This window comes from Tricharina praecox (assembly GCF_024521635.1).
Source record: "Tricharina praecox strain CBS 144465 chromosome Unknown BZA05scaffold_5, whole genome shotgun sequence".
NCBI classification, from domain to species: domain Eukaryota; kingdom Fungi; phylum Ascomycota; class Pezizomycetes; order Pezizales; family Pyronemataceae; genus Tricharina; species Tricharina praecox.
In genome coordinates, this window is record NW_026250407.1 from 792,416 (window position 1) to 817,745 (window position 25,330).

The following is a 25,330-nucleotide window of genomic DNA, read 5'->3' on the forward strand; positions in this document are numbered from 1 at the left end:
GGTGAAAACGCGTCTGGTCTGGTCGGAGTTCCGACTCCTCGGTTCAGGTTCAGGTTCAGGTTCAGATTCAGCTGCCGTGTCGAGACACTGAAACATCGGGTGGTGGAGGTGAAAGGTGGGGTGATGTCGCATTCTGCCGGCGCTCACTCGCGGTCGTCTACCTCCCTACCTACCCTGGGTATGGTCCATGGGTGGATGGCATCGGCTTTGTGCCCGGTGTGTCGGCGTCGGCGTCGATAGTTGGCGCTACCCCTTGAGCCGATGTCGTTGCGCACGGCCTGTAGGTACGGTGCGGTGTGCGCGGTGTGGAGATCGTGGCTGGCTGCTATGTATGTGCCGAATCGCTTGGACCTTTCGAGGGCGGGAGTGAGGTTTCAACTTCCGAGTGATATTTGGGGCAATGCTGTGGGGTTGATTAGGTTTATCACTTGCAATTGTGTACTAACGAAACAATGGATGTGCTCTGCGGCACATTTATGAGTAGGCCCGGGAAGTAGTTCGCATGGTATGGAGTATGATGGAGGACTTGTAAGTTGTGCTTGCTATGTATGATGGGAGTGGTACCGGACCGGGTCATGGTATCTCACTTCCACCGAGGTATGGAGAGTCAAGGCTTCGCTCGACCAGCCGGTCCACCGCCGATGGAAAGGGCCGATTGCAGCAATCCACAAGCGTATCATACATCGCCAAAGCGACAGAATCCCGAATCTACTCTTCTATAGTACACCATGCCATCAATCCATCCATCTTTCCATCTTTCCACCCACCCATTTACGCAGTCATACCCCCGCCCACCCTCTCCTCCTCCTTCTTCGCGGCCCTCTTCGCCTCCTTCGTGATAGTCGCGCGCCTCAGCCTGTCCCTCTCCTGGAGGTACTCGTTGGCCAGTAAGCTGTCGGCCTCATTGATCGGCAGCTGCTTCGCCCGCGTCATCTCAAACAGCTGCTTCACAATGTCGTTCTCGTGGATGTGTTGGCAGTCGATGACTTCCTTTTTGTCGCCCGCTGTTCGGGGTCAGTAAATCGGGGGACCTCGGGGAAGGAGGGAGGGGGGGTGGGCATAGTTACCGAATTCAACAGTCAGCGTCGCGGGCCCGCCGATTTCGTGTCGCTGCTCGACCTCGATGGGGAGGTCGGGGTTGTGGTATTTCAGTCGCGGGAGGTAGAGACGCCAGAATTTCCTGTGTGTGTGTCGCATTGGAATCTCTCATCAGCTTCCCCATTGCCGCACACATACTGGATTGGGAATTCGGAATTCGGGAGACAAACCGTGGTCCCATGTGACCCTCATTGATCTTGGCCGCGTACGTGAGTGCTAGCCGCTTCACCTCCGGCGGCATGATGGCGGCGCCGAAGCCGTTGCGGACGAGGGCGAGTTTCTGCCGTCCTGTCAGTTTCAATCCGAGAGGGCTAGAGGGAGGGGACGTACACCCCGCATGGTGCGCATGCGCGCTATGGCTCCTGTCATTGTTGCGGAATGCTATCTTGCTATCTTGCTGGCTGACTGGCTGGCTGGACGGATCGGGAGTTGCTCTGCTCTGCTCGGAGGACGTGGGGAAAAGTTGTAGTTTGGCGGGGATAGGTTTGTGCGGCTCACAGTTTTTGCCAAGCTCATGTGGGTTGCGCCTGCAGGGTCGCGTCTTCCCCAGATCAGCCGCACTGTAAACACGTCGGCGTCGTCATCACGTCCTCTATCTACCTCTCTCTTTCCCGACTCTTTCCCGACACACACACAATGGTACACCCACCCCCGCGTCCTGAGAGGGGGAGAAGTGGACTGACGTATTAGGCCCAGCAGGCGAACAAGAAACGAGTAACCGGCAGCGGCATCTCCGCGCCCGCGCCGGCGCCCGTAAAAACAACAACAAACACTGCATCGTCGTCATCGACCAAAACGACAAAACTAAAGCCGAAGGCTGCCGCCAATAAGCCACAGAAACGGGGTGACACTAGTGGTAAAGCAGCTGGCGCAGGGACATCCAAAAAACGGAAGGCCGTGGAAGAAGCGGAGGAGGGGGAGGAGGGCGGGGATGAAGGTACTACAGCCCACAGGGGGGGTTCAACTCGGAGACTGACTGTGGCCAGGTCAATCAGGCGGCGATAAGGTAGCCATCGACGCGGGCGCGCCAGTCCTCCGTGAGATCCTGCGGGTCGTCAAGAAATCTGATTTTAAGCGGTGGCCACTGGCGAACGAGAAGACGCAAGAAGACGTCAAGAAGATCCTGCGCGCGGCCGAGGCGCCGGCAGTCATGAGTTTCCGCAAGGAAGCGGCACAGGCGGAAGCTCAGCACGCGGTGCGCGCGGTTGTCGCGAGGTGAGTTGGGTTGAATAAGCAATGGGCAGGCAAAGGCTGAATTTTAGGACAGGTTGCTGGTTTGTGTACAGAGGATGCCGCTGCCGCATGTGGGGAAGGAGGTCACGCTCGATTACAATGATCTGGTGCATAGGACTACTGAGTTGGAGGCTGTCCTTGCGCCGACGCTGAGACACAATGATGATTTGGAGAAGGAACTGAAGTTGCAGACTGCGTTGCTGGCTAAGGATGAGAAGGAGTTGAGTCTGCTGCAGAAAAACGCGAGAGATAATGAACGAGTTCGCGCGGAGCAACTACGAGTGGTATGTTGGGTGGGGGGTTTTTTTGCTTCCGAATTTGCATTACGATTGACGAGTTCGATTGATCTGACATGGCCCACATATGCAGCTGCCCCGGGCCATTCGCGCAGAGCCACAGACACCCACATACGACGGGCCCGAAGCCATCGGCGTGTCCGCGCCCCCTGATGTACAAGCGCCATCCGCCTACGACCCGCAGAAAGACCGTGACCTATGTTCAATCACGGCGCAATTACACCAGCACCTCCAGAGCATGGAAACGAACACGGCCGTAATCGGAAGTATACCCGAAGCTATTGGGTACGGCCGTGGAGCTGTCCGTGACGTTTTGTCGCGCGGTGTTCCTACGTTGCATAGTAAAGCGATTCTCGATTTGTGATCTTGTTTCATTCATTCATTTGCCATTGGGCGGGCGATCAGGCGTTTCTGGAGCAGGTGTTTTGTTCGCATTTTGTATGTACTTTGCATTTCCGGTGCTGGGTAATGTTCGGGCCGAGGTGTTGCTTCCTGGGGCTGTGTATGGATATTTGTTTTTTTCCTGTTCATCAGACGGTATGTACACGGGTGTAAGGGTAAGTGGTGCACCCCATTAAGCGCCATTTGGTAGTGGTGGTGGTGCACGACTTACCCTCACACCCGAGTACACGGGTGTAAGGGTAAGTGGTGCACCTCCTTAGGCACCACTTCGCGGTGGTGGTGGTGCATCACTTTCCCTCACACCCGAGTACTCGTACTTGTATGATACCAGAAACACCTTGCTGGCCAAGCACCAAGTAAAAGCGTGTAGAGTGTCCTGTCCATACAGAGTGCATGTAGGTAGTTACGGCACATTGTGTATGTAATTGTTAATCACATGGGAGTTGGTGCTGAGGAATTCTCCCGATGGGACGGGAAGTGTGTAGGAAGGATAACCTTTCCAATTTCTACGCTTGGTCGGCATTCGAATGGGTGGTTCCCCACAAAATCGAGTACTCTAGCTATGGACAGCTACCGATTCGATGCGAGCCACGATCCTGGCCCGTCCAGTGGCGACCACCAGCTCGAGAACCTAATCGAGTCGGCAAGGCTGCATTTCGAAGTTTTAGGTAGTAATTCTCCGAGGAAACGGGGCAGTCTGGCTGGCCTAGGAAGTGGGAATTAGCGGATCTACAGGGCTTCGAAGGAAGCCGTGGATGGATGTTCAGTTGCGTTACCTACCAGTAGTGCCCTTGCGAGGAGAAGGAAGAACTTAGCACACTGGCACCCTCTGGCCAGCCAGCCAGCCAGCCATCATCCATCCAGAAGGCACAGCTTACTTTACCGATTCGCCGCTGCCGGCCGAAAACTGCTCCTACACAACACTCTGCACACATCCACATCGGCCACTACCTCCACCACTACCGCCATCACCACCACTATCGTCACCCACACGCGACAGTCCCCCCGTTTCGACTTACCGCCGCTGCGGCTTCGCACCGAGAACAAGAAGAAGAGGAAAGCTCTCGCCTACCCAGCCATCCCGGCCTGCTGGACCTTTCCTGCGGCAGAGCGACACCTCGCATTCTCGGGTTACTCTCGATAGATACTGCGCCGAACAGGACGACGGACGAACGGTCGGACGGACGGACGAACGACAGCCTCGATCAGGGCCCTCTAAAAAAGGTAAAAAAAAGAGAAGAGGAAAAAGAGGACAACAAGAGCAAGAAGATAGACCGGATTCATTATTGGCGCGCGCTCTCTCTCTCTATTGCTCGGCTATAGGCAGTAGGGTATTCTTTTCTCATCATCTCTTTTCGCAATTGGTCACACGCTTTCCTCTCGATTGAATGTGTGCACGAACCAAAATATCGACGAAATCTCGGTGAACACGGCAGTTGAAAAGCAAAAATTCCATTCCGCTGAGGAGAACCGCGCATCGCACGAATCACAACTTCACGCACGCAGACCGCCCGCCGCCGTCGCCGCCCACAATCCCAGCCGGTATGACAGAACTTCAGGTATCCTCAAATAGTAACGGTGTTGGTGGAGGAGGAGGAGGAAGAGGAACAGGAGGAGGAGGGGGGAGCGGAGGCGCAGGAGGAGGGAATCACGACGATCACCACGGGGAAGGCTCTGCCGATGCAACCGCGCAGTCGGCTACTGATTCGCAGTCCCCACCACCGTCCGCCACAGCACAAAGTTCGTCGGGACGGAGCCCCAAGAAGCGGCGTAAGGTCAATCATGGTGAGTTGTTTGTTGTACCTGTCCGCGCGCGGTTCCATTGGCCCTGCACTGCACTTATACCCCACTTACTTTTCCTTGCTGCCTACTTTCTCTCTCAAAAACTGACTCGAGTGTCGCGTGATAGCTTGTGTGTATTGCCGTCGCTCCCACATGACATGCAACGATGGTACGTGGTCATTTTCTTCGTCGGATTCCTTTTCGGAGGGCGGGGAAATGGAACGGAGAGCGAGCAGGATCCATTTTTTCAATTGGTCTGGGAATATGAATCTAATTATACTTGGGCGCCATCATCAGTTCGGCCTTGCACGCGCTGTGTAAAAAGGAACATCGGCCATCTCTGCCACGACGAGCCTCGAGAGCCAAAGAAACACAAGGCCGAACACTCGGGCCAGGAGAATGGCCACGAGGATCAGCACATCCACACTTCGCCAAAGGCATCAATTGCCCCATCGGTCAATGGTATGTCGAATTCTATGGAGCACCAGGACTTGAAGCCAACGGTTTCCGCAACTCAAGTCGCGGTGTCCCTTGGACCACCCCCCTTGCCAACGTCCAGGACCGGTGGGGGGCCGTCGACAGTAGCACCATCAGCTGTGTCGGTGACACCCCGGTCAAATATGAATGCAAACTCCCAAGCTTGTACGTTGTCTCTTTTTTTTCTTCTTTCCGTATAAAACCCCGACTTTGCCCTCTGACTCGAAATGTAGTCTTGGGAGTCAGCGACTGGGACATCCCTCAACCTCAGCAAACGTCAAGTTTCACGAACCCGTACCATCAGCAGTGGATGTTTTCCGCACCGGAGGTCTCCAGCGAGTTCAACCTGTTGAGCGATTTTCTGGGCAACCTATATTCGGAGGAGCTATTTGACACTTCGCCGGGGCTGTTCGATAATGCCCAGGGAACCCCCAATCCCCTCGGGCTCAGCGATTTCACCCCGCAAAGGCACACGACTCCGGCGTCGAATACCAACCCAACCAATTCTCGGCCCGGGAACGGGCGGGCCTCGGACCGCGCGCGGGAGAACTACTACCTGACCGCAGCCGATCCTAACAAGGATGTCCCTGAAGAGCGGATGAAGCAGGTGTTGAAGGCCAAGCTGGAAGCGGGGCTGTTGAAACCTTTCAACTACGTCAAGGGCTACGCCAGGCTCTCGCAGTACATGGAGAAGAACATGCAGCCAAGTTCGCGGAAGAAGATCCTGTCGAAACTGGACGAGTTCAGGCCCAAGTTCCGGGAACGCACGCAGTCGCTGACCGACTTGGATCTGGTCCATGTGGAAGAGTGGTTCGAGAAATCGTTGCTCGAGTACGACCGTGTGTTCGCGTCCATGGCGGTGCCGGCTTGCCTCTGGCGCCGAACCGGAGAAATCTTCCGGGGAAATAAAGAGTTCGCCGAGTTGATAAATGTTCCTATCGAGCACATGCGAGACGTATGTGCTATTCTAGTTAGACCATTTGATTTTACGTTGCTGATTGGTCGCAGGGAAAACTTGCAATCTACGAATTGATCGTGGAGGATTCAGCGGTCAGCTACTGGCAGAAATTCGGCACTATAGCTTTCGACACTACGCAAAAGGCCATGCTCACAAGCTGCCATCTCAAAAACCCGGACCCCACTGCCACGGAAAAGCTGATCCACTGTTGCTTCTCTTTCACAATAAGACGGGACAGCTATGACATGTTAGTACTCACCCGCCCACAGCTACACAACCCAGTGATGAGGGTTGTATATTTGTTGCTGCTGTAGCTGCCCGAGACTTCCCCCCTTGCTGACACCCTGCCGTGCCAACAGACCCGCGCTCATCATTGGCAACTTTATGCCCATACACCCAAAGAAACACATTCCCAGCTCGTGAGAGTCGGACTACAGCACTATCCTCCCTCCCAATACTCGATGTTGACGTATGATACCCCGCATTACTTCACTGGTGGCTTGCTGCAACACATTCACACATTCGTCTGTCCGTCCGTTTGTCTGTCTACGTCTTAACGAATCCCCATTAATGCCCCCCGTAAGTAACAGTGTCACACGAGTCGTTCGATGAGCAGCTGGGTAGGATCTGTGCTGGTTAGATGTGTATTGCATACCTCTTCTTTTCTGTGTATTTGCATACTGTTTTGATTTCCTTTCGTTTTTGGTTACCTTTTTGGTTACATTCCGTTCTAGACAGGAGGATTGTCTGGCGTTTAGCTGCTGCGGGTTGTCGTTGGGCTGGTGCTGGTGCTGTGGCGTGTCGTCCTTTCTTTGATCCTCGATATCGATGGCTGGCTTGTTGATGTTCCCATCTGTATCTGGTGCTCGACCGCAAAATCATCAGCGTATAGACCCTTTCACCGTCTCGGTTCCTTTCGATGCGTGTGTGGTTACATCCAGGTGGTACTGCAAGCGGTGCAAGGTGGTCCCAGCGGCGAGGACCGTTTGTGTGTCCTGGCCTGCTTGTGTGGCGTTGTGCTCACTGGAGCCCAGGGAATGGAGGAGCCGTGTCATGGCATGGGAGCCCACACGACTCCATCGTCGGTGGACCGCTCATACTGCCCGTCCGCGTCTATTCGTTGCCGATGAATTGTTTTGCTTGCACTTACATGGACCCCAAGAGTGTGTAACGGCGCATGTACCCACCGAGCCTGGGCCATATGGTAGGTACGGGTGAGATGCGTACTTCTCCTTCTGGATGCCTGTTGGGCTACCGGCGCTGCTTCTGTATACTCAAGGAACTATGCCCCGCGTTCTAGCACATGGGGGGACATGGTAACTGCATCTATATGGGTTATCCGTGCTTCATCACTGTCTGTTGTGACTGTTGCTGGCGGGCGTGCTGGCGGGCGTGCTGCTGCGAGTGCCCGTGTGTGAGGGGACTCGGCCTGATGGGCTGGATTCATGGGGTGGATGGGTGGATGGAAGTACGGATGGGTGTATGGAAACGCGGCCGACTGCATCTGGAGAGTGCACTCTTCTATTTACGCTCCAAGCTCATGCTTTGCTTTGCTTTGCGTGCTCGACGTACATTAAGTAACCATTGCAACCACAACTGACTGCACCTGCTCCCATCCCAGCCAGCCAGCCAGCCAACACCGTCCATACAGCCCATTCCAACCATAGTCAGTCCATACATACAACCTGCTCAACTCAACCATCCTTTTCACACACACACGCACACACACACCACATCCATCCTTCCCCTCCGTCCCCCTTCCCCTCCTCTCCCCTCACTGTCCGCTTCCTGCGAGTGGCGCCCCTGGCTTCGATCTCTACCTCCTACTCTTGATCGCCCGAGGCACATAAAACGCACATCATCCCAACCGCTCCTCGGCCGGTCCTGCATTCGGCAACTACTTGCAGCTCGAAATGGAGACAACAATCCCCACCACCGGATCTCTGCGTGCGAAGATCAAAAGCTTGCTCGGTAGGTACATCCCCGCCTCTCCCAGCTACACGGTACCTACTTACCGCTGGCTGGCTGGCTGGCTGGCTGGGGGGTAGGTACTTAGGTGTGTTCTTTTACCGATCGACGGACTAATAAAACTGCCATGGAGCAGCTACAACTGCCGAGCTGAGAAAAGAGCTTTCGAGCAACAACAACAATGGCAATACAGCGTCAGCGTCGGCGTCAACGTCGGCGTCAGCGTTGGGCGTACGTCTCGATTCTGCCCTGAGATTGGCTGAACGTTGTGCTACAGCCCGTCAGTCGCTGCCCTCGTTGAGAGAGGGCTTCGATGACCTGGATGTTGTTGGGACCGACTTGTGGAATCTTGCCGCAAACCTGGCACGAGATAGGGACGTACAGCACCTCCTCCCCCACAGCGGTCCGGACGGCGTTTCCAACAGGACAAGGAATCTCCACGGTGCGTGTGCTCCCGCTGCAATATCAACTTTTGTTGTTGTTATTGTTGTTATGTTACGGTTGTTGTTGGTTTGTTGATGGATAGAAATTCTGATGTGCTAGGGTGATGCCCAGTCCGGTTGCTGGCTTTCTACATGATAGAGTGTTCGCAACAGGTTGCGACAGCGAACTATCGCAACATAGCACGGTTATTAAAAGTGGCACTGAAGGCAGCTCGTCAGTGCGTGGGTTCGTGCATCCATCCGTCCAGTCGGCAAACCAAGCTGCCATGTGTTGTTGTGCACTCGCTCGACTAGATGAAGGAGCTGATTCGTGTGCGAGTGTATCGTAAGAGGTAGACGAAGGAGAACTGCACTGGGCCAACAGCGTGCTTGAGCGGGCCGCTTCGCATCGAGAACGCTTCAAAAAAATCGCAAAGGACAACGGGCCAGATGCGGAAGCGCAGCTGGCGAGTCAGAGCTGCGGGTTCTACACCATCAAGATGCTGCTACACTGGAAACAGGGGAACCACCCTCTGGCGAATAATACGTTTGCGAGAGTCACGGAGGATGGCATGGCCGAAGCGCTTTCGCAGCCCCATGTCGCCGAGTACATGGCTAAGGCGCTGTTTGAGATTGGAAACGAGCTGTTCAAACAGAAGTCGTATCCGCTAGCAATTCAATGGCTGCAAAGAGCTTTCAATGTTCTGGATAAGGTGGAGATCTTGTACCTGTCGGAACACGGGTCTGAATTGCGGTTGAGCGCAACCCATAATCTCGGTATGATCGATACGTTTTTATCAAGAATCAATAGATCTAACATGGTCAATAGCGAGAGCGTGCATCAAATCGGGCATCCAAGAGAACTTCAAGAAAGCAAAGAACATAGTCGACATCATTTCTAACGAATGGCCTCACCGCTTAACGACTCTCCTGCTCAGATTGGATTTGGCCCAAGCAGAAGCGCCCGAGGACGTGGAAGCGTATTGTCAAATCGTTCGACAGATGATAGATGTGGCACAACTGACGGAGCAGACATTCAAGGCAATAATGGGCCGAATACACGTGCTTGTCTCCAAGAAGGCAGTGCGGCTCGCATGCGGTTGTATGGATACTCTGATCAATAAAAGGCTGGTGCTCCTTGAAAACGATGAGTGGTTGGCTCAAGCATTTATCACTCGTTTGTGGGCAACCGTTCAAGATAAAACGAGTCGCGAAGGAGATTCGGTCGAAGATTTGAAATCGCTGTTGGACAAGTTGACGAAGCAGCTGTCAAAACCACTTGGCCAGACGGCCACCCATGCCGCTCGAATTTTGCTCTGGAAGGTGTCGGAAACGTTCTATCTGCAAGAGAAGTACGATCTGTCAAGCATCTGGTGCCGCGTAGCTCTACACAAAGTCTTCGACCGGTCTGGAGAACTGAATCTTGCAAAGATTGCCCGGTGGGTTTGCCGGTTATGTTTGTGGCGGTATTGTTGTGGCTGCTGACGGGAATAGACGAGTCATCATGTGCGCTATCCAGATGAAGGAGTATGGAATCGCTGGCGAGATATTCAATGACATGTCCGAAGCCGCCAAGAATGCTCCGCTCACCCGCCTTCTGATGTTTAAGGTCGCGCTACGAACATCGGATGAGGATCTTGGTGAGTGGGATGTTTCCGATCTTAGCTCCTACACCGATTGACAGAGTTAGCTATAAATTGCCTCGAGATCATAGCACAGCACCCAGACAGCGATCATAGGCTACTATACACATGTGCTTTGGATGCCCAAGAGATTGGTAATCGCAGGATTGCCTTGAGGTCCTTACAGTACATACTAGGTCTAGCGGAGAACTCCTCGGAGGTGGCTGCAAAAGTGCCGGTCATACTGCGGTCGACGATCAGATTGACGATGACGGAGATTGAGAACACACGGGACGCAAGGTCTCATGTCGAAAATCTTTGTAGCTTATATGAAAGAGGTATACTCGATTTTTCGGATGTCTTTAGATGGAGTGGGAAGGCTAACCTGTCACCTCAGCGCTGAAATACGCAAAGAAGTCACGGAAAAGACCACACGCCGCAGGTGGAACACGGATCTTTGATACCACGGAGTTGGAGTGGTTCTCGATCAACGGATATAACCTCGGACTTAGAGGCGTTGTGGAATGGACTCCGGCTATAACCTTGAGAATATTCACTGCCTGCCTCGGATTTACTGAACTTTTTCCCAGTGACATCGGGGCAGCAAAGTATGCTGAGATCACCCATCGAAAGCTTTGTCTCCACTACCTCTGCGCAAACATGTGCATCAACATCGCCCGCCTGGATGAAACGATCGAAGGACAGCTACAGCATTACGTTTTTACCAGGGGCCATGTGGAAGGATTTCGAAAGGTGTACACCGATTGGGAGGGCAGATCGGAAGAGGAATCGAAGGACATGCGAGGGAAATTTGACAAATTGCTCCCTTTCGACTTTGAAGGGGCCACGAAACTAAAGTTGTGGGATGAGCTTGACCAGTTGGTTGACGAAGCCATCTTACTGGACGCTCAGAACAGCTTTGCGCTTGAATACATCGCGGATATCGTTATGTGTGCTACGACACCCCAGACGACGGCGTTGAACGTTTTGCACCGGATCGTGGAGCATAAGATAACCGTGCAGTACAATGACATGCAGAAGCTGGCCACATGGATCAGGTGGTTGATACAGTTCTCCTTGTCGAGAGATGCAAGCATCGTCGAGACTCTGTTGACACAAGCTATCGAGCTGGCAAAATGTGCCGATCCTGACAATCGGTACTCCGAAGCGGAGCTGGAGTGGCTCATAGGTGAGTAATGTCGCCGGTGGTCCTGGGATAACGTGGGGAAGATTAAGAACTAACGCGGAGTGTAATATTAGCGACTACATGGAACAAGTCTATTGATTTTTCTTGGTATGTTGTTTCCTACGTGACGGTATGGCTAGGCTCTGGGATGCTAATCTCTATTGCAGCGTATCCGACACTGTTGGAGCGAAGCGGTTCGTAGAGCTTGCGTTGTCGCTAGCCGCATTGTTGAAAAGCGATGTGAAGTTGAAAGAATTACAGGGGAAACTTTTGGACGCTCCGTCATGAGGGAATAACTGTGTTTTCTTTCTTTTCTTTCTTTCTTTCTGATGATATTTGAACATCGATGCAACATGTTTTGCTTCTTGTATGTAGAGTAGAGTAACGGCCGACGGGATGAGGTTGAGATATCCAATAGGAGATGCGCAGTAGATGTCTTGGCTCATGTTCACTGGCTCGCTTGTGGCCCTGGCGCCTGTCACGGATCGGCCCGAGTATGATGCAGGGCTCAGGCGCACGGACGTCGAGATCAACAACATCAAGTTGCCAGTGCGCACGTTCAGCTTGGGCGGAACTGCAGGCTCACGCACTCGGCCTATATTCGATTCCCTGGTACTCTGGGGCTAGCGATGATTCACTTCTAGTCCGAACTATAGCCGCAAGCAGCAGCGAGCTCAGATACCTGTTTGTGCGCATGTTTGAGGTATCGTGAGACTGAAGTAGTAGACTTAGGCGTCGTTCCATCCCCCCAAACGTCGATTGCCTAGCCAGCTGAGGTCTTATCGAAACAATCACTCACTTTGGCCGACACAACATCGCTCCTTCGAACCTCGCTGCCACTACCGCTAGAAGCAGCTGGACGCCCCACACCTCAAAGCTTTGATTGAGTCTCAAAAACACCAGTCTCATCCTACAACAACAACAACAACAGCAACAACAACAACAACCACCATAAAAGCTTCAGCCGAGCGCCGCAACCTCCTCCTCTTCTTCTTCCTTTCCTCTCCACTCCACACAACAAACGATCCGAAAGTTTCCGCTCCTGCTCCTGCTCCTGCACTTGACTTTCCACACACACACACGCTTCGATTCGTTCGACCCCACCACCACTAAACCTCCTTCGTCAACTCAACGCTGCCTCAGTGCTTTCCACCTCCCACCTTTCTACCTGCGTTAACCTCCTCCACTCTTCGATAACTCATATACTCTTCGCTACCTACCGCGCATACACTCTTCGCTACCTACTGCACATACGCTCTTCGACTCCACTTCGACTACACACTTGCGAAACATATCTTGCATCCCGCATCTCGATATCGTCCGATCCGATCAAGAGCTCGAGATCGAAAGCTACTTCCTCCTCTCCCCTCCCCTTCAAAGACCGAGAGAGAATCTCCGGATTGAAGCTTCTTCACGCTCTGCGCTCTTCTCTGCTCCTCGAATCTCGACACTTCGGATACGAGTTCAGGTTGTTTACTTCTTCGGACTTTTGAACTTTTGACTACGACTTCACGACTTCACGAGAGGTACAGCGATAGCTACAGAGACAGAGACAGCTACAGCGATAGTTACAGCGACAGCTACAGCAACTTATTCACAGTTTCGAGCTACGACTTCACGACATAACGAAAGCTACTTTCTCCCCTCCTCTTTAAAGACTGAGATATCCGGATAAAACTTGCTTCCCGCTCTGCGCTCTTCTCTGTTCAACCCTTCGGATACGAGTTCAAGTTCAAGTTACATCCCGCTCTGCGCTTTTCTCTCCTCTCCACTTCGGACACAAGTTCAAGTTCTCCACTTCTTCAAACTTTTGAACCACGACATCACGACCTCACGATAGCTACAGCTACAGCGACAGCTACAGCGACAGCTATAGCAACTTGTTCAAACTTTCGAACCACGACATCACGATAGCTATAGCGACAGCTACAGCAAGTTCTTCAGAGTTTCGAACCACGACAGCCACAGCAACTTCCTCGTATCGAAGTTCGTCCAGATCGCACCTCACTTCGGACCGTTTTCTTTTCCTTACGTCGATTACATACATCTACATTTCGTCTACACGATGATGTCCGTCACTCAGTACCAGCAGCGCCAGCAGTCTTACATGACCATTCCCGGCCAACAGGACTGTGTCAACTTCACCAAGAGTGCCCTCGGATACAGAGGATGCACCAAGGCTTTCGTAAGTTTACCACTTCTCCCGTTACTCTTACTTTTTGATAATGATACTCATATTATGACGGATAGTGCAAGGATCGCCATGTCGACTACCACAGACACAAGAAGTTCTGTTTCCAGTACGAGGCCAAGGGCCATTGCGCGCGCGGTACTAGTGAATGACATCTCTCCATGTTGGGTTGAACTGAGCTGATGGTGGGATGATAGAGTGCCCATACCGTCACTGCAAGACACGTCGGTTGACGTGCAAGTACTTCCTCGCCGGAACTTGCAAGAACGGGAGCGGTTGCATGTACTCCCACGGGGGACACAACCACCTCAAGGTACTGTATCATCCTTCTTGTTCATGGTGAATGTGTGCTGATGTTTTTACAGGGCTACAATGCCATGGCGCCAATCGGGAACGCCGAGTACTGCTCCGACGCGCGTGAGCTGACCTCTGGAGACCACCAGGTCCCCATGTCAACCTTCAAGGAAGCCACCGCCGAGAAGGAGAGTGCGGAGAGGCTACTCGCCGAGGCAAGAGCCAAGGTGGTAGCCTACCAGCAGGCCCGAAAGGCTGCCTCTCCCCCCGCCACTCTCGCCGAGGCTGAGCTCAGGGCGAGGGCGTTGGCGTCGATGACGCCCAAGGTAGTTCATCCACCACTGACCGATCTTGGGAACTATTGCTGACTGGTAATAAGGTCCTATCTCCCTCCTCCTCCCCCAAGGCCGAGCCTGCCTCAGTCCGTGCCGCCACCCCGCCTAGGGCCGAGCCCGTCGAGGATCCCCTCCCGACCACCTCTAGAAAGAGGGGCAGGGAGGAGGACTCCGACTCGGGTGAGGCCGCCAACAAGAAGGCGAAGCTTCCGGAGATGCCGGCGGGACCCGAGAAGCCGGCTGGCCCCGAGAACTGGGAGTACGCCGCGGTCGTGGTGATCCCTGAGATCACCTATCGCTGGGACGAGGACCAGGCCGACTACGAGCTGAGTGAAAACGAGGCCTAAGGGCCGGAGGAGTAGTTCGGGGGCTGTGTGAGTTTGTACCATAGGAGATACCTTTACCCTTACTATGATCGCGTCTTTTAATATCTTTTTTGTTCTTTTTTTTCTTTCCTTAAGCGAGGTTCTGGAGTTTGGGCAGGCTGTTTTGGTGTCGATATTTTGGCTGGCGTTGTAACGATGTAGATTTGAAGTTCATATTTGTGAACGTTCTCGAGTGAAGCTACTGGTAGAGATTGGAAGCTATCTAGTGGTTTATATAGGATATGGAGAGGATAAGAGCTAAAGAGCGATTCGTTGGATTACTACATACTGCCCCTACATACTGAGACCGAGTTGCTCGTTATGGAAGATGCTTTGGCCATACGTTACTCAGGCCAGTGGAGTAGTAATGATTACAACCAATCACAGATCAGCAATCGTCTTCGTATTCCTCCCCAAATCCTCGATATTCTGTTCCCCAGACCCATCATTCTCACGAGCGTTATCGCCCACATCCTCCTTCTCGCCCAACATCCTCTCGAGGACCTTAGCCTTTGCCCTTCCACGCTTCAGCGTCTCCTCGACCTCTTCCACCGACTCCTCATCGTTTTTGAACGGCGGATTTGTCAGCAGCAGAGCCAGTGCCTGAATATTTTTCTGCGCCCGCGCGTTCTCGATTCTGGTCGGGGCACCAGCGGGAAGCTCAGCGCGAGCACTCCACACTGCGCAGCGGCCCTGCAAGCGGCCCAGCTCTAGGAACTTCTCGAAGCCTTTTTCGAGCCCGAAGATGCGGCCTTCGGTGCGCCCGGCGGTCTCGCCGTCCGCGACGCCGAGGGCGTGGCCTTCGGCGTAGAAGCTGGTAGAGTGTTAGTGCTAGATCGCTCTGGATGGGTTCGGACACCGGAAACTCACTCTTCCTCCAAAGAGAGGAGCCCGTCGAAAAAGTCCGTCATGGTGCTTTGCGAGAGTTTTCTTCAGTGGTTTCTATGATGACATGGGTGGCGGCGGTGGTGGTTCGTCCAGCCTTCCTTCCTTGTCCCACCCACGTGAGGCGAAGCTTAGTATGTAGCGCCTCTAACTACGGAGCGAGATCGGACTCTGTCGGAGTGAGCTTCCGCCGATCGCATCCCACCCACCCCCCGCTCGCCCACGCCGCCCGCATAGCTCCAAAGCAAAGCACAAGCTCTATCGAACTCTGGGGGTTGCCTTGACGACTCACGACACCACAACAACACCACACAACACGACCCCACACAACCACACACCCCCTTCAAATAGATCCGCATCATAGATACATACAGCCCTACCTACTCTACATACCACCCCTTCCCCTCCGCCCTACCCCCCACGCACCTCCCGCTCACCTCCCTCCCTCCCTCCCCGTTACATTCATATCCAGCCTAACGGTGCGGATCCCACCCTATCACCGGCCTCCAGTCTCACCGTCCACCCACCCACCCGGCGTCCACCCCCCGCAACCAACCATCCCATCCCACCACCCGGCGCCTCGGGACAGGACAGGAGTCAGGACAGGACATCGATCAGCTTTCGCCATGACCTCATTCATTAACACCATGTCCATCCCCCCTCGTCCCCGTCCCCGTCGCCGTCGCCGTCCCCTCCCTAAACCTCTAGCTAACATAACATTGCAACAGCCACCAAAAGTCGCGTCCATTCAAGCCAAAGTCGTCGTCGCGTGGCACGAGCAGCTACCAGCTGCGCCAGTATGCCGAGCAGACGCTGGGTTCCGGGAGCTTACGGAAGGTTGTGAAGCTGCCCGAGGGCGAGGATATGGATGAGTGGTTGGCGGTCAATGGTATGTCGTGTTGTGTTGAATGGGGTGGTGGTGAAGGTGAAGGTGAAGGCACCGGTACTGACCGGTGGATGTGTGCGGGGTGTATAGTCGTCGATTTCTACAACCAGATCAATCTGTTGGTATGTTAGCAGAATGGCAGTTTCGATGCGATGACGACTGACTGACTGGCGGGCGATGATAGTATGGCTCGATAACAGAGTTCTGTTCGCCCACGACCTGTCCGGAGATGAAGGCCACCGACGAGTAAGCAAGCTCTCCCTCGCGTGCCGTCCCCACTCTGCTCACCGTTCCAGGTTCGAGTACCTCTGGCAAGACAGCGGCAAGTACAAGCGGCCGACGAAGATGCCTGCGCCGGAGTACATCGAGCACCTGATGGCGTGGGTGCAGTCCAACATCGACAACGAGGCGATCTTCCCGTGCCGGATCGGCGTGCACTTCCCCAAGAACTTCCAGAGCACCGTTCGCCAACTGATCAAGCGGCTGTTCCGCGTGTACGCGCATATCTACTGCCACCATTACCCCGTCATCGTCGCCCTCGGTCTGGACCCCCACATGAATACGAGCTTCAAACACTACGTGCTCTTCATCAAGGAGTTTAATCTCGAGTCTGGACGCGACTTTTATGGGCCGTTGTCGGATATGGTCGATACCATCTTGAGGGCGGATAACTAAACCGGTTGTACTGCTTTACTTGTCTGTTTGATTCACGACCGGCTGAACTGTTGCTCTTTACGTATTCTTTTTTTTCTTCTTCTTCCTTATTCTTTCGTCTAATGTTCTGTTCTTTATGACTGTTTGTTTGCATGGCATGGGCATAGCAAATTTGGGTCTTACGTGAGTTATGTTACTGCTGCTGATGGCGAATGCTGGGAAAGGGGGGTGGGGGAATACACGGCGTTATAACTGTTATGCTATGTGTTGTTGGATTGTTGGTTGTACGATAAGGCTGGTTTTTTCATGCTTTCATTCCTTTTCCGTAATTTGTTGAGCGTGTTGTCTGTCGAATTATACCCAGCTTGTTTCCTACCTATGCGGCCGCCTGCTCGTTGCGATTGCTTGCTTGATTGGTGCGGTGCGGTGCGTTCGAATTGGATGTTTATGGTGAGTGTGATTTGCAGTGATGCGAGTCGAGTGTCCATTGTTCTGTCACCGGAGCAGAGAACGGAAAAACAAATCATTTTCTCCATCGTACCTTACTCAACGTTGAAATAGCACGACCAACAAACACAGCGGATCAAAGGTAAAAAAAAAACGAAGCAAATCGCAACCACGCCGATACCCCCCGGATCCATCCATCATCATTCACTACACTACAATTACACCACCTACCCATCCCTACCCTAACCGCATCCATGCCACCCCACCCCACCCCCAATCCGAATTTGGTTTTGCCTTACTTTAGAAGCGGTACTTCTCCTTCTTCCGCTTTGCATTTTCCTCCTCGCGCTTCTGCCGCTTCCGCGACTCTTGCGCAATCATGTCGCTCAGGTCCTCCTGGAACTGGAATCCCTGGCGCTCCCTCCGCTGCTCCTCCTGCGCCTGCTCGTACCGTCGCTTCACCGTCTCCGAGGTCAGGCCGTCCTCCTCAAGCTGGCTGGGGTCTAGTGCAACATCCACGTCACCTGGCTTCTTCCTCTGTGAGTGCGGGGGGTTGTTAGTGACTGCGTCTACTGGATGAGGAGGGGGGAGGGGGAGGGGGGGTACCTTTCGGTCTTCCTGGCCAAGAACAGGCAGGTTGGCATTCGCGTTCTTGATGTCGTAAGCGCGCTCGCCACCAAAGAAGCCCTTCGTTTTGATCGAGTGCTCGGGTAAGACTTGGTACAGGCTTCGCCTCTCGGCATCTTCCTCGGTCTCGGTTCCATCCCTGCGTTTCCGCAGCTCGAACTGGTCCACTGGCTCGAACTCGCTGGGTACGCTGGAGACCATCCCGCTAGGCGTCTCTGTGCCACTGGGGGTCTGGATACCGTGTGCGACGCTCTCCTCCTCGGCTTCCTCCTCCTCGTCCTCCTCATCCTCGTCCTCTTCCTCTTCGCTCTCCTCCTCTTCCTCTTGTAGCTCGCCCCATAGCGTCTTCTCCACTGGTTCGCCGGTTTGCGTAGGGGCCTGCGGCTGGAGGACACCGAAGACGTCACCATACAACGGACGGTTGTACTCGTCTGTAGGCGGCTTTCCGTATCCACCGGGATGGAATCCCCACTGGGCTCCCGGCGGAATGGGGGCGTTGAGACCAGGGATCTTGAGTGATGGGTATGACGGTGGTGGTCCGAAACGCTGCATGTTGATCAACCATGGTGGCGGAGCGCCGGGGGGCATGTTTAACGCCTCCTTCAACTCTTCTGACAACTCGCCGGGACGACGGCCCTTCAGATTCGTTTCGAACTCCTTTCCTTCGTAGTAGACCTCTCCATACATCGTCAACGTCGGCTTTGTCTGGAATCGGAAAAAGGCGTCGTGCAGCTTCTGGTAATCAATGTCAAGTTTCCCCATCTTTGGCTGCACTCTCTCCCGCATTTTCGACTTCATCGACTGGCTCTCCTCCTTCTCCCGCACGGAGTCGCGCATCTCCATGATTCCGGTGTCCTTGATGAACTTGGGAAGCTCGAACGGCGGCTTCTCGATACCACGCTTCGACGAGAGGTATTCGCGCTTCAGCGACCAGTGGGTAGGCACAGGAACGCAGTTCCGGTAGGACTTGAGGTGCACCAATAACCGGGGATCATTCGCCGATGTATCTGTCCACTCCACGGTCTCGGGACGCTTCACTAGCGCCTTGAGTTCGGCAACGCTAAGCTTGTTGCGCGCCTTCCGCGCCTTCTTACTGAGTTTGGGCTCCTCCTTCTCTTCGTCTTCGTCGGGGATGAAGTCTTCTTGTCCCATCACCTCACCCTTTTCCTCCTCAATCGCTGCGTGGTCCTGCGGCCGGAACCGGTCCAGGATCTTCCTGTACTCGCTGAAGGTGGGATCATTCTCGTCGATGCCGAGGTCGTCGAGCTCAAAATCGGGGATCTCATCGGGCGTGATGAGAGGTTGTCTTGACTGTTGCTTTTCGGGTTCCTAAAGAGTAGAAACAAGCGTACGCGTAAAGGGTCAGCCTCGTGCCACACACAAGACAAGAAAAGGAAGGAAGTTGCACACACGCGCACGCCATTGGGAACAAACTTACCGACTCGCTCTCCGACTCGCTGGCCGATACCACACTGCTCTCTCGCGACGATCCTCCAGCCTTCTGCTGCTTCTTCTTCGCTCGTCGCAGCTGGTTCTTGCTAAGCTTCTGCTTGGGTTTAGCAACTCCGTTTGCGACTGCGACCGGAGCTCCCGGTGTTTCTGTGGCAGTAACCATGGTACAGACCGTTATTGCCTTTCTGGTCGAGGTCGTACGTGGGAATCCGAAAGGGCGAGTGATTGATCGTATGTGTAATGTGGAGAATGTATGTGGAGGGAAAAGTTGATGTTGGGATGGTGGTTGGGAGGAATGGAGTTGTGGATTACATCTAGCGTGATATTTCGCGTCTGTTCGGCTTCTTGCCTTCAAAAGATACATCGCTTACCCGGACGTGAATAAGGTTAGCGTTTTGGGATAGCGCCCAATGCTATTTCGCCACAAAGTGGTTCGATCGTGAGGAGTGCTCACGAACCCCCACACACAAGATAGTAACTCTTCATGATCCAAATATTTTGTTACATTGTAACTGGTATTTCCCGAGGCGAGCCTATGTACATATCGGACGCTGCGAACGAAGCTTCCCCATGATTCCATATCGGCCCTGCTATCACCCTCGGTCGCACGCTTGCCTCAAAACACAATCCATCCCAGAAGAAGTAAGGAAAAAATACGAAAAAATAAAGGAGAGCGAGCGTGCGAACAATTTCACGGTACTGGAATTGCAAAAAATTGAGATCGTCAAGTCATTGCCGAGTAGGTGTGTGTATGTTGTGTGTTTCGCACCGAGCGTTCACCGCTTCCTCTCGAAGTAGGCGCTGGTGCCCATGAAGGCGATGCTCTGATCCATCACCCACTCGCCGACGTTGAGGTACTTGTCGACGGCGGATCGGACCTCTTTGGACTCTATTTTCTCGGTTTTGATGCTGAGGCTGGCGTGTTAGTTTCAGCTCAGGAAACAGAAGCATGTTCCTGCCACCGAGGGAGACCTACGAGAGACCGGTCGAGCGCTTCACTCCCGCGAGGAACGCAGAGATCAGGATGGCGTCGAAGCCGTAGTGAGCTATTTTTCCGAGCTGTGCAGTGGTGTGGTTAGCTGTCTGTAGCACGCCTTTAGGGGGGGGACGCTGGCTAACAACCATAATGGATGGTGAGGGGATGGTTATGCAACTACTAAGTATATGCGAGGCTTTGAGATGGGGGATGGTTGAGAGTGATGATTGAGTGGACTGGTGGAGATGGGGGTGGAGATGGTGGTTGGTGGGTTCCTTTGAGGCTGGAACGGGGACGGGTCAACAGCTGGCAAGCAGAGCTTTGGGGTTGATCGGTGAGTAAGTTAATGGTAGTGGAGGCGGAGGTTGGTGGCATGTGCGCAGCGCCCACGGGTCCAAGAGCCCTGGGAAATCGGCTGCTGACCTGATCGGCAAGTTCCGACCACACCCAATTTTTGACCCCACCAGAACTCAGTTATGTGAGTCTTCAGAGTCACGCTTGTGGCGAACGTGCATAAGTTCGCTCTCACCTTCGACGCGAAGGCTCAAAATATTGCAGACTTCGTCATTGGCAGCCAGTCAATCCTCACATACTCAATGCCGCCACGAAAAGCTCCAGCTGTCGCCGCGTCGCGGCCGTTGAAGTCCAGCACCGCTGCCGAAGACCACAAGCCTCCGAAGAAGGCTACCGATTCGTTCGACGAGCTGCTGGAAACGTACTACAAGGGAAAGCACATTACCGATCCCATCAGCACGGCCGAAGACAAATGGACGCTCCTCCCGGCCTTTCTGAAAGTCAAGGGGCTGGTCAAGCAGCACATTGATTCGTTCAACTACTTTGTGGACGTGGAGCTGAAAAAGATTGTCAAAGCCAACGAGAGGGTTGTGAGTGATGTGGATCCGCAGTTCTTTCTACGGTAACTGTCCCCTTCTCTGATGCAGACCGCAGTTGGACTGACGTGGTCCCAGGTATACAGACATTCGCGTGGGCTCGCCACAGCGTATGGATATCGAAAGTAACGCCGAAATAACGCCGAACGAATGTCGATTGCGGGATCTTACCTATGCAGCGCCGATCTACGTCGATGTCGAATATGTGCGCGGAAAGCAGATTGTCCGACGGCAAGGCAACTTTATCGGCCGACTGCCAATAATGTTGCGCAGTAACAAATGCGTTTTGATGGGCAAGGACGAGATGGAAATGGCACGGCTGAACGAGTGTCCATTGGATCCAGGTGGATACTTTGTCGTTAACGGGACGGAGAAGGTCATTTTGGTCCAGGAGCAGCTTAGTAAGAACCGTATTATCGTGGAGAGTGAGCCAAAGAAGGGCATCGTTCAGGCCTCTGTGACCAGGTACGTGGTGCAATTCATTTGGAAGCGTATTCCCCGCTGATACACGGCATGCAGTTCCACTCATGAGCGGAAATCGAAAACATATGTCTTGACAAAGAAAGGCTGCATCTACCTCCGACACAACTCCCTCAACGAGGATATACCCATTGTTCTTGCCCTAAAAGCGATGGGAATTCAGTCGGATCACGAAATCCTTCTACTCGTTGCAGGAACCGATATGGTGTACCAGGATACCTTCTCGATCAACTTCGAAGAGTGCTCAAAGCTCAAGGTATTCACGCAGAAGCAGGCATTGGAGTACATGGGCACCCGGACGAAGAAAAGGGGACCCCCTGGACTGCAGCCCAAGCGGACACCCGAGCGGGAAGCACTTGAGGCCCTGGCTACAATTGTGTTGGCCCATGTGCCTGTTGAGAACCTGAACTTTAGACCAAAGGCGCTCTACATGGCTTTCATGGCCAGACGAGTGATCCAAGCCATGACCAATCCTGCCTTGGTTGACGATCGTGATTATGTTGGAAACAAGCGGCTGGAATTGTGAGTGTCTCAATCCGATGCGAGTAAACAACAAATCCTAACGTTTCTCACAGGGCAGGACAGTTGCTCTCTCTTCTGTTCGAGGATCTCTTCAAGAAGTTCAACAGTGATATGAAGATGAGCATCGACAAGACACTCAAGAAGCCATCCCGAACTTCTGAGTTTGATGCTCTACCGCTGTTGAACAATGGAGCAAGCATGATTACGCAAGGAATGAACCGGGCGATTTCCACTGGAAACTGGTCGCTAAAACGTTTCAAGATGGAGCGTGCTGGTGTTACCCACGTCCTCAGTCGCCTGTCATATATCAGTGCGCTTGGTATGATGACCCGTATCTCATCCCAGTTCGAGAAGACCCGTAAAGTCTCGGGACCTCGTGCACTTCAGCCCTCTCAGTTCGGCATGTTGTGTCCATCTGATACTCCCGAAGGAGAGGCTTGTGGTCTGGTGAAGAATTTGGCATTGATGACACACATCACAACCGACGACGAAGAAGAGCCCATCAAGCAGCTTGTGTTTGCACTAGGTGCTGAGGATGTCACTCTTGTGAGTGGCTTCGAGTTGTATTCTTCGGGCGCATACATTATCTTCATCAACGGAACCTGCTATGGACTCACTCGGTATCCCAAACGGTTCCTGGAGACTTTCCGCAAGCTGAGGAGGTCAGGAAAGATTTCAGAGTTTATCAGTATCTACATCAATCATCACCATAATGGTGTCCACATCGCTACCGATGGAGGAAGAATCTGTCGGCCGTTGGTTATCGTTGAGAATAAACGCTCGAGGGTTACCTCACGACATCTCAAGGTACGATATCGTCATCATCCGGTTTACTTTCTATTACGCAAACTAACGATCTGAAGTCCTTGGCAGCAGGAAGGATGACGTTCGAAGATTTCCTTAAGAGGGGACTGGTCGAATACGTCGACTGCAATGAGGAGAACGACTCTCACATCGCCATATACGAGCATGAAATCGGTGATACCACAACCCACATTGAGATCGAGCCCTTCACTATCCTCGGAGCCGTGGCCGGATTGATCCCATATCCGCATCATAATCAGTCACCTCGTAACACATACCAGTGTGCTATGGGTAAGCAAGCGATTGGGGCGATTGCATACAACCAGTTTTTGCGCATTGATACGTTACTGTATCTCATGGTTTACCCGCAGCAGCCTATGGTCAAGACCAGAACAATTGAGTTGATCCAATATGACAAGCTGCCCGCTGGGCAATCCGCCATTGTTGCCGTCATGAGTTATTCCGGCTACGATATTGAGGACGCTCTGGTGCTGAACAAAGGATCTGTCGATCGAGGATTCGGACGCTGTCAGGTATTCAAGAAGTATGTCACTACCTTGCGGAAGTATCAAAACGGATCTGCAGACCGCATCGGGGACATCAAACGGCAAGTAAACTCTGCCGGCGAAACGGTGCCTATCGAGAAGCACGCCGCATTGGAAGCAGACGGTCTCGCCGCCGTTGGTGAGAAAATTAAGGATGAACAAGTTTACATTAACAAACAAGTTCCCGTCAATACCGCCGACATGCCGCAGCTCCTCAACGAAACTCGCCCACCAGATGAATATAAAGACGCCCCGATGAGATACAAACTCCCGGACCACGCATACATCGACAAGATCATGATCTCGACGGCGGAGAACGAGCAGACTCTTATCAAAGTCTTGACCCGCCAGACTCGGCGCCCGGAGCTGGGTGACAAGTTCTCTTCTCGACACGGACAGAAGGGAGTTACTGGTATCATCGCCCAACAGGAGGATATGCCGTTCAATGATCTGGGAATTACCCCGGATGTTATCATGAACCCCCACGGTTTCCCCTCGCGAATGACTGTCGGGAAGATGATCGAGCTGCTAGCAGGCAAGGCGGGTCTGATGAATGGAAAGTTGCAGTACGGAACTGCGTTTGGCGGTAGTAAGGTGGACGACATGGCGAATATCCTGGTGGAAAACGGGTTCAGTTACTCCGGGAAGGACTTCGTCACTTCTGGTATACCACTACCATTCCGTAAACAGAAAAACATAGCTAACCAGTATACAGGAATCACCGGAGAATCACTCGAAGCATACATCTTCTTCGGCCCCATCTACTATCAAAAGCTGAAGCACATGGTCCAAGACAAGATGCACAGTCGATCGCGCGGACCGCGCGCCGTCCTCACCCGCCAACCAACAGAAGGTCGTTCGAAAATGGGAGGACTCCGTCTCGGAGAGATGGAGCGTGACTGTCTCATTGCCTACGGAGGTTCGTATTCCCCACTCCACCGTCCGTCCAGTCTTCAGCTGCTAACCAAAGACATAGCCTCGCAACTCCTCCTGGAACGTCTCATGCTCTCGTCCGACGTACACGAGGTGGACCTGTGCGAGCAGTGCGGACTGATGGGCTACAGTAATTGGTGCACCACGTGTCAGAGCTCGAAATCGGTCACAAAGATGAAGATTCCGTATGCGGCAAAACTGTTGATTCAGGAGCTGCTCAGTATGAATGTGCTCTGCAGGATAAAGCTGAAGGATAAGTTCCCATCCTCTGTGTAAAAACATGGAGGCTACAAACAGATCGAGAGGACGGGTGGAGGTGCGAGGTGCGGGTAGGGAGGGGGAGTAGATACAATGGAAATAGGTTGTGTTTATGGGTGGCGTTTGTGAGGACGGTTTAAATGTGCTTGTGCTTATGTCTTTTTTTTACATACTTTTCCCTTCATGTGTCTCTTCCTCTTGCTTGTATTGGGTACCTAGTACATCAATCTGCTGTGACACGAAAACGAAATGTGAACGAATGGATGGTTAGTTCCTCAAAGCATGCTGCAGTACGAAGCTCTATTACACAAGACGTAGATACAGTTCACGCTCTATCAATTC

At 53.2% G+C, this 25,330-nt stretch overlaps 10 protein-coding genes across 10 annotated transcripts; 6 read left to right on the forward strand and 4 right to left on the reverse strand.

The window, feature by feature from the left end:
* Window positions 1-520: 520 nt before the first annotated feature.
* Window positions 521-1,611, reverse strand: BZA05DRAFT_389873 (uncharacterized protein). Its single transcript, XM_051482818.1, has 4 exons — window positions 1,429-1,611; window positions 1,269-1,378; window positions 1,068-1,180; window positions 521-1,004 (listed from the first exon to the last, which is right to left on the reverse strand). The coding sequence occupies exons 1-4, from the start codon at window positions 1,465-1,467 to the stop codon at window positions 772-774; spliced, it is 495 nt and encodes a 164-aa protein (XP_051342074.1). The 5' UTR covers window positions 1,468-1,611; the 3' UTR covers window positions 521-771.
* A 48-nt stretch (window positions 1,612-1,659) lies between these two features.
* BZA05DRAFT_389877 (CENP-Q, a CENPA-CAD centromere complex subunit-domain-containing protein) lies at window positions 1,660-3,247 on the forward strand. Its single transcript, XM_051482819.1, has 5 exons — window positions 1,660-1,737; window positions 1,789-2,035; window positions 2,085-2,313; window positions 2,366-2,615; window positions 2,701-3,247. Exons 1-5 carry the CDS (start codon window positions 1,735-1,737, stop codon window positions 2,989-2,991), a joined length of 1,020 nt encoding a protein of 339 aa, XP_051342075.1. The 5' UTR covers window positions 1,660-1,734; the 3' UTR covers window positions 2,992-3,247.
* Window positions 3,248-4,163: 916 nt separating this feature from the next.
* On the forward strand, window positions 4,164-6,872 carry BZA05DRAFT_219670 (uncharacterized protein). The gene is made up of 6 exons (XM_051479704.1): window positions 4,164-4,814; window positions 4,939-4,980; window positions 5,109-5,453; window positions 5,522-6,243; window positions 6,297-6,493; window positions 6,606-6,872. The coding sequence occupies exons 1-6, from the start codon at window positions 4,574-4,576 to the stop codon at window positions 6,667-6,669; spliced, it is 1,611 nt and encodes a 536-aa protein (XP_051342076.1). The 5' UTR covers window positions 4,164-4,573; the 3' UTR covers window positions 6,670-6,872.
* A 1,084-nt stretch (window positions 6,873-7,956) lies between these two features.
* Window positions 7,957-11,869, forward strand: BZA05DRAFT_389882 (meiosis protein SPO22/ZIP4 like-domain-containing protein). The gene is made up of 10 exons (XM_051482820.1): window positions 7,957-8,217; window positions 8,351-8,656; window positions 8,770-8,883; window positions 8,994-9,413; window positions 9,466-10,075; window positions 10,131-10,276; window positions 10,327-10,596; window positions 10,656-11,447; window positions 11,519-11,552; window positions 11,612-11,869. The coding sequence occupies exons 1-10, from the start codon at window positions 8,160-8,162 to the stop codon at window positions 11,730-11,732; spliced, it is 2,871 nt and encodes a 956-aa protein (XP_051342077.1). The 5' UTR covers window positions 7,957-8,159; the 3' UTR covers window positions 11,733-11,869.
* A 1,914-nt stretch (window positions 11,870-13,783) lies between these two features.
* On the forward strand, window positions 13,784-14,781 carry BZA05DRAFT_219740 (uncharacterized protein). Its single transcript, XM_051479705.1, has 3 exons — window positions 13,784-13,948; window positions 14,001-14,255; window positions 14,309-14,781. The coding sequence occupies exons 1-3, from the start codon at window positions 13,826-13,828 to the stop codon at window positions 14,609-14,611; spliced, it is 681 nt and encodes a 226-aa protein (XP_051342078.1). The 5' UTR covers window positions 13,784-13,825; the 3' UTR covers window positions 14,612-14,781.
* BZA05DRAFT_369448 (uncharacterized protein) lies at window positions 14,776-15,700 on the reverse strand. The gene is made up of 2 exons (XM_051481622.1): window positions 15,500-15,700; window positions 14,776-15,443 (listed from the first exon to the last, which is right to left on the reverse strand). The coding sequence occupies exons 1-2, from the start codon at window positions 15,538-15,540 to the stop codon at window positions 15,011-15,013; spliced, it is 474 nt and encodes a 157-aa protein (XP_051342079.1). The 5' UTR covers window positions 15,541-15,700; the 3' UTR covers window positions 14,776-15,010.
* A 309-nt stretch (window positions 15,701-16,009) lies between these two features.
* BZA05DRAFT_219770 (Mob1/phocein) lies at window positions 16,010-17,195 on the forward strand. The gene is made up of 4 exons (XM_051479706.1): window positions 16,010-16,163; window positions 16,243-16,522; window positions 16,585-16,646; window positions 16,697-17,195. Exons 1-4 carry the CDS (start codon window positions 16,141-16,143, stop codon window positions 17,073-17,075), a joined length of 744 nt encoding a protein of 247 aa, XP_051342080.1. The 5' UTR covers window positions 16,010-16,140; the 3' UTR covers window positions 17,076-17,195.
* Window positions 17,196-17,695: 500 nt separating this feature from the next.
* BZA05DRAFT_219781 (uncharacterized protein) lies at window positions 17,696-19,892 on the reverse strand. Its single transcript, XM_051479707.1, has 3 exons — window positions 19,567-19,892; window positions 18,108-19,457; window positions 17,696-18,038 (listed from the first exon to the last, which is right to left on the reverse strand). Exons 1-3 carry the CDS (start codon window positions 19,741-19,743, stop codon window positions 17,802-17,804), a joined length of 1,764 nt encoding a protein of 587 aa, XP_051342081.1. The 5' UTR covers window positions 19,744-19,892; the 3' UTR covers window positions 17,696-17,801.
* A 173-nt stretch (window positions 19,893-20,065) lies between these two features.
* Window positions 20,066-20,921, reverse strand: BZA05DRAFT_389900 (uncharacterized protein). The gene is made up of 3 exons (XM_051482821.1): window positions 20,703-20,921; window positions 20,557-20,639; window positions 20,066-20,495 (listed from the first exon to the last, which is right to left on the reverse strand). The coding sequence occupies exons 1-3, from the start codon at window positions 20,703-20,705 to the stop codon at window positions 20,357-20,359; spliced, it is 225 nt and encodes a 74-aa protein (XP_051342082.1). The 5' UTR covers window positions 20,706-20,921; the 3' UTR covers window positions 20,066-20,356.
* Window positions 20,922-21,002: 81 nt separating this feature from the next.
* On the forward strand, window positions 21,003-25,239 carry BZA05DRAFT_219913 (uncharacterized protein). Its single transcript, XM_051479708.1, has 7 exons — window positions 21,003-21,472; window positions 21,525-21,911; window positions 21,966-22,448; window positions 22,502-23,255; window positions 23,312-24,461; window positions 24,513-24,716; window positions 24,774-25,239. The coding sequence occupies exons 1-7, from the start codon at window positions 21,153-21,155 to the stop codon at window positions 25,004-25,006; spliced, it is 3,531 nt and encodes a 1,176-aa protein (XP_051342083.1). The 5' UTR covers window positions 21,003-21,152; the 3' UTR covers window positions 25,007-25,239.
* Window positions 25,240-25,330: the final 91 nt, after the last annotated feature.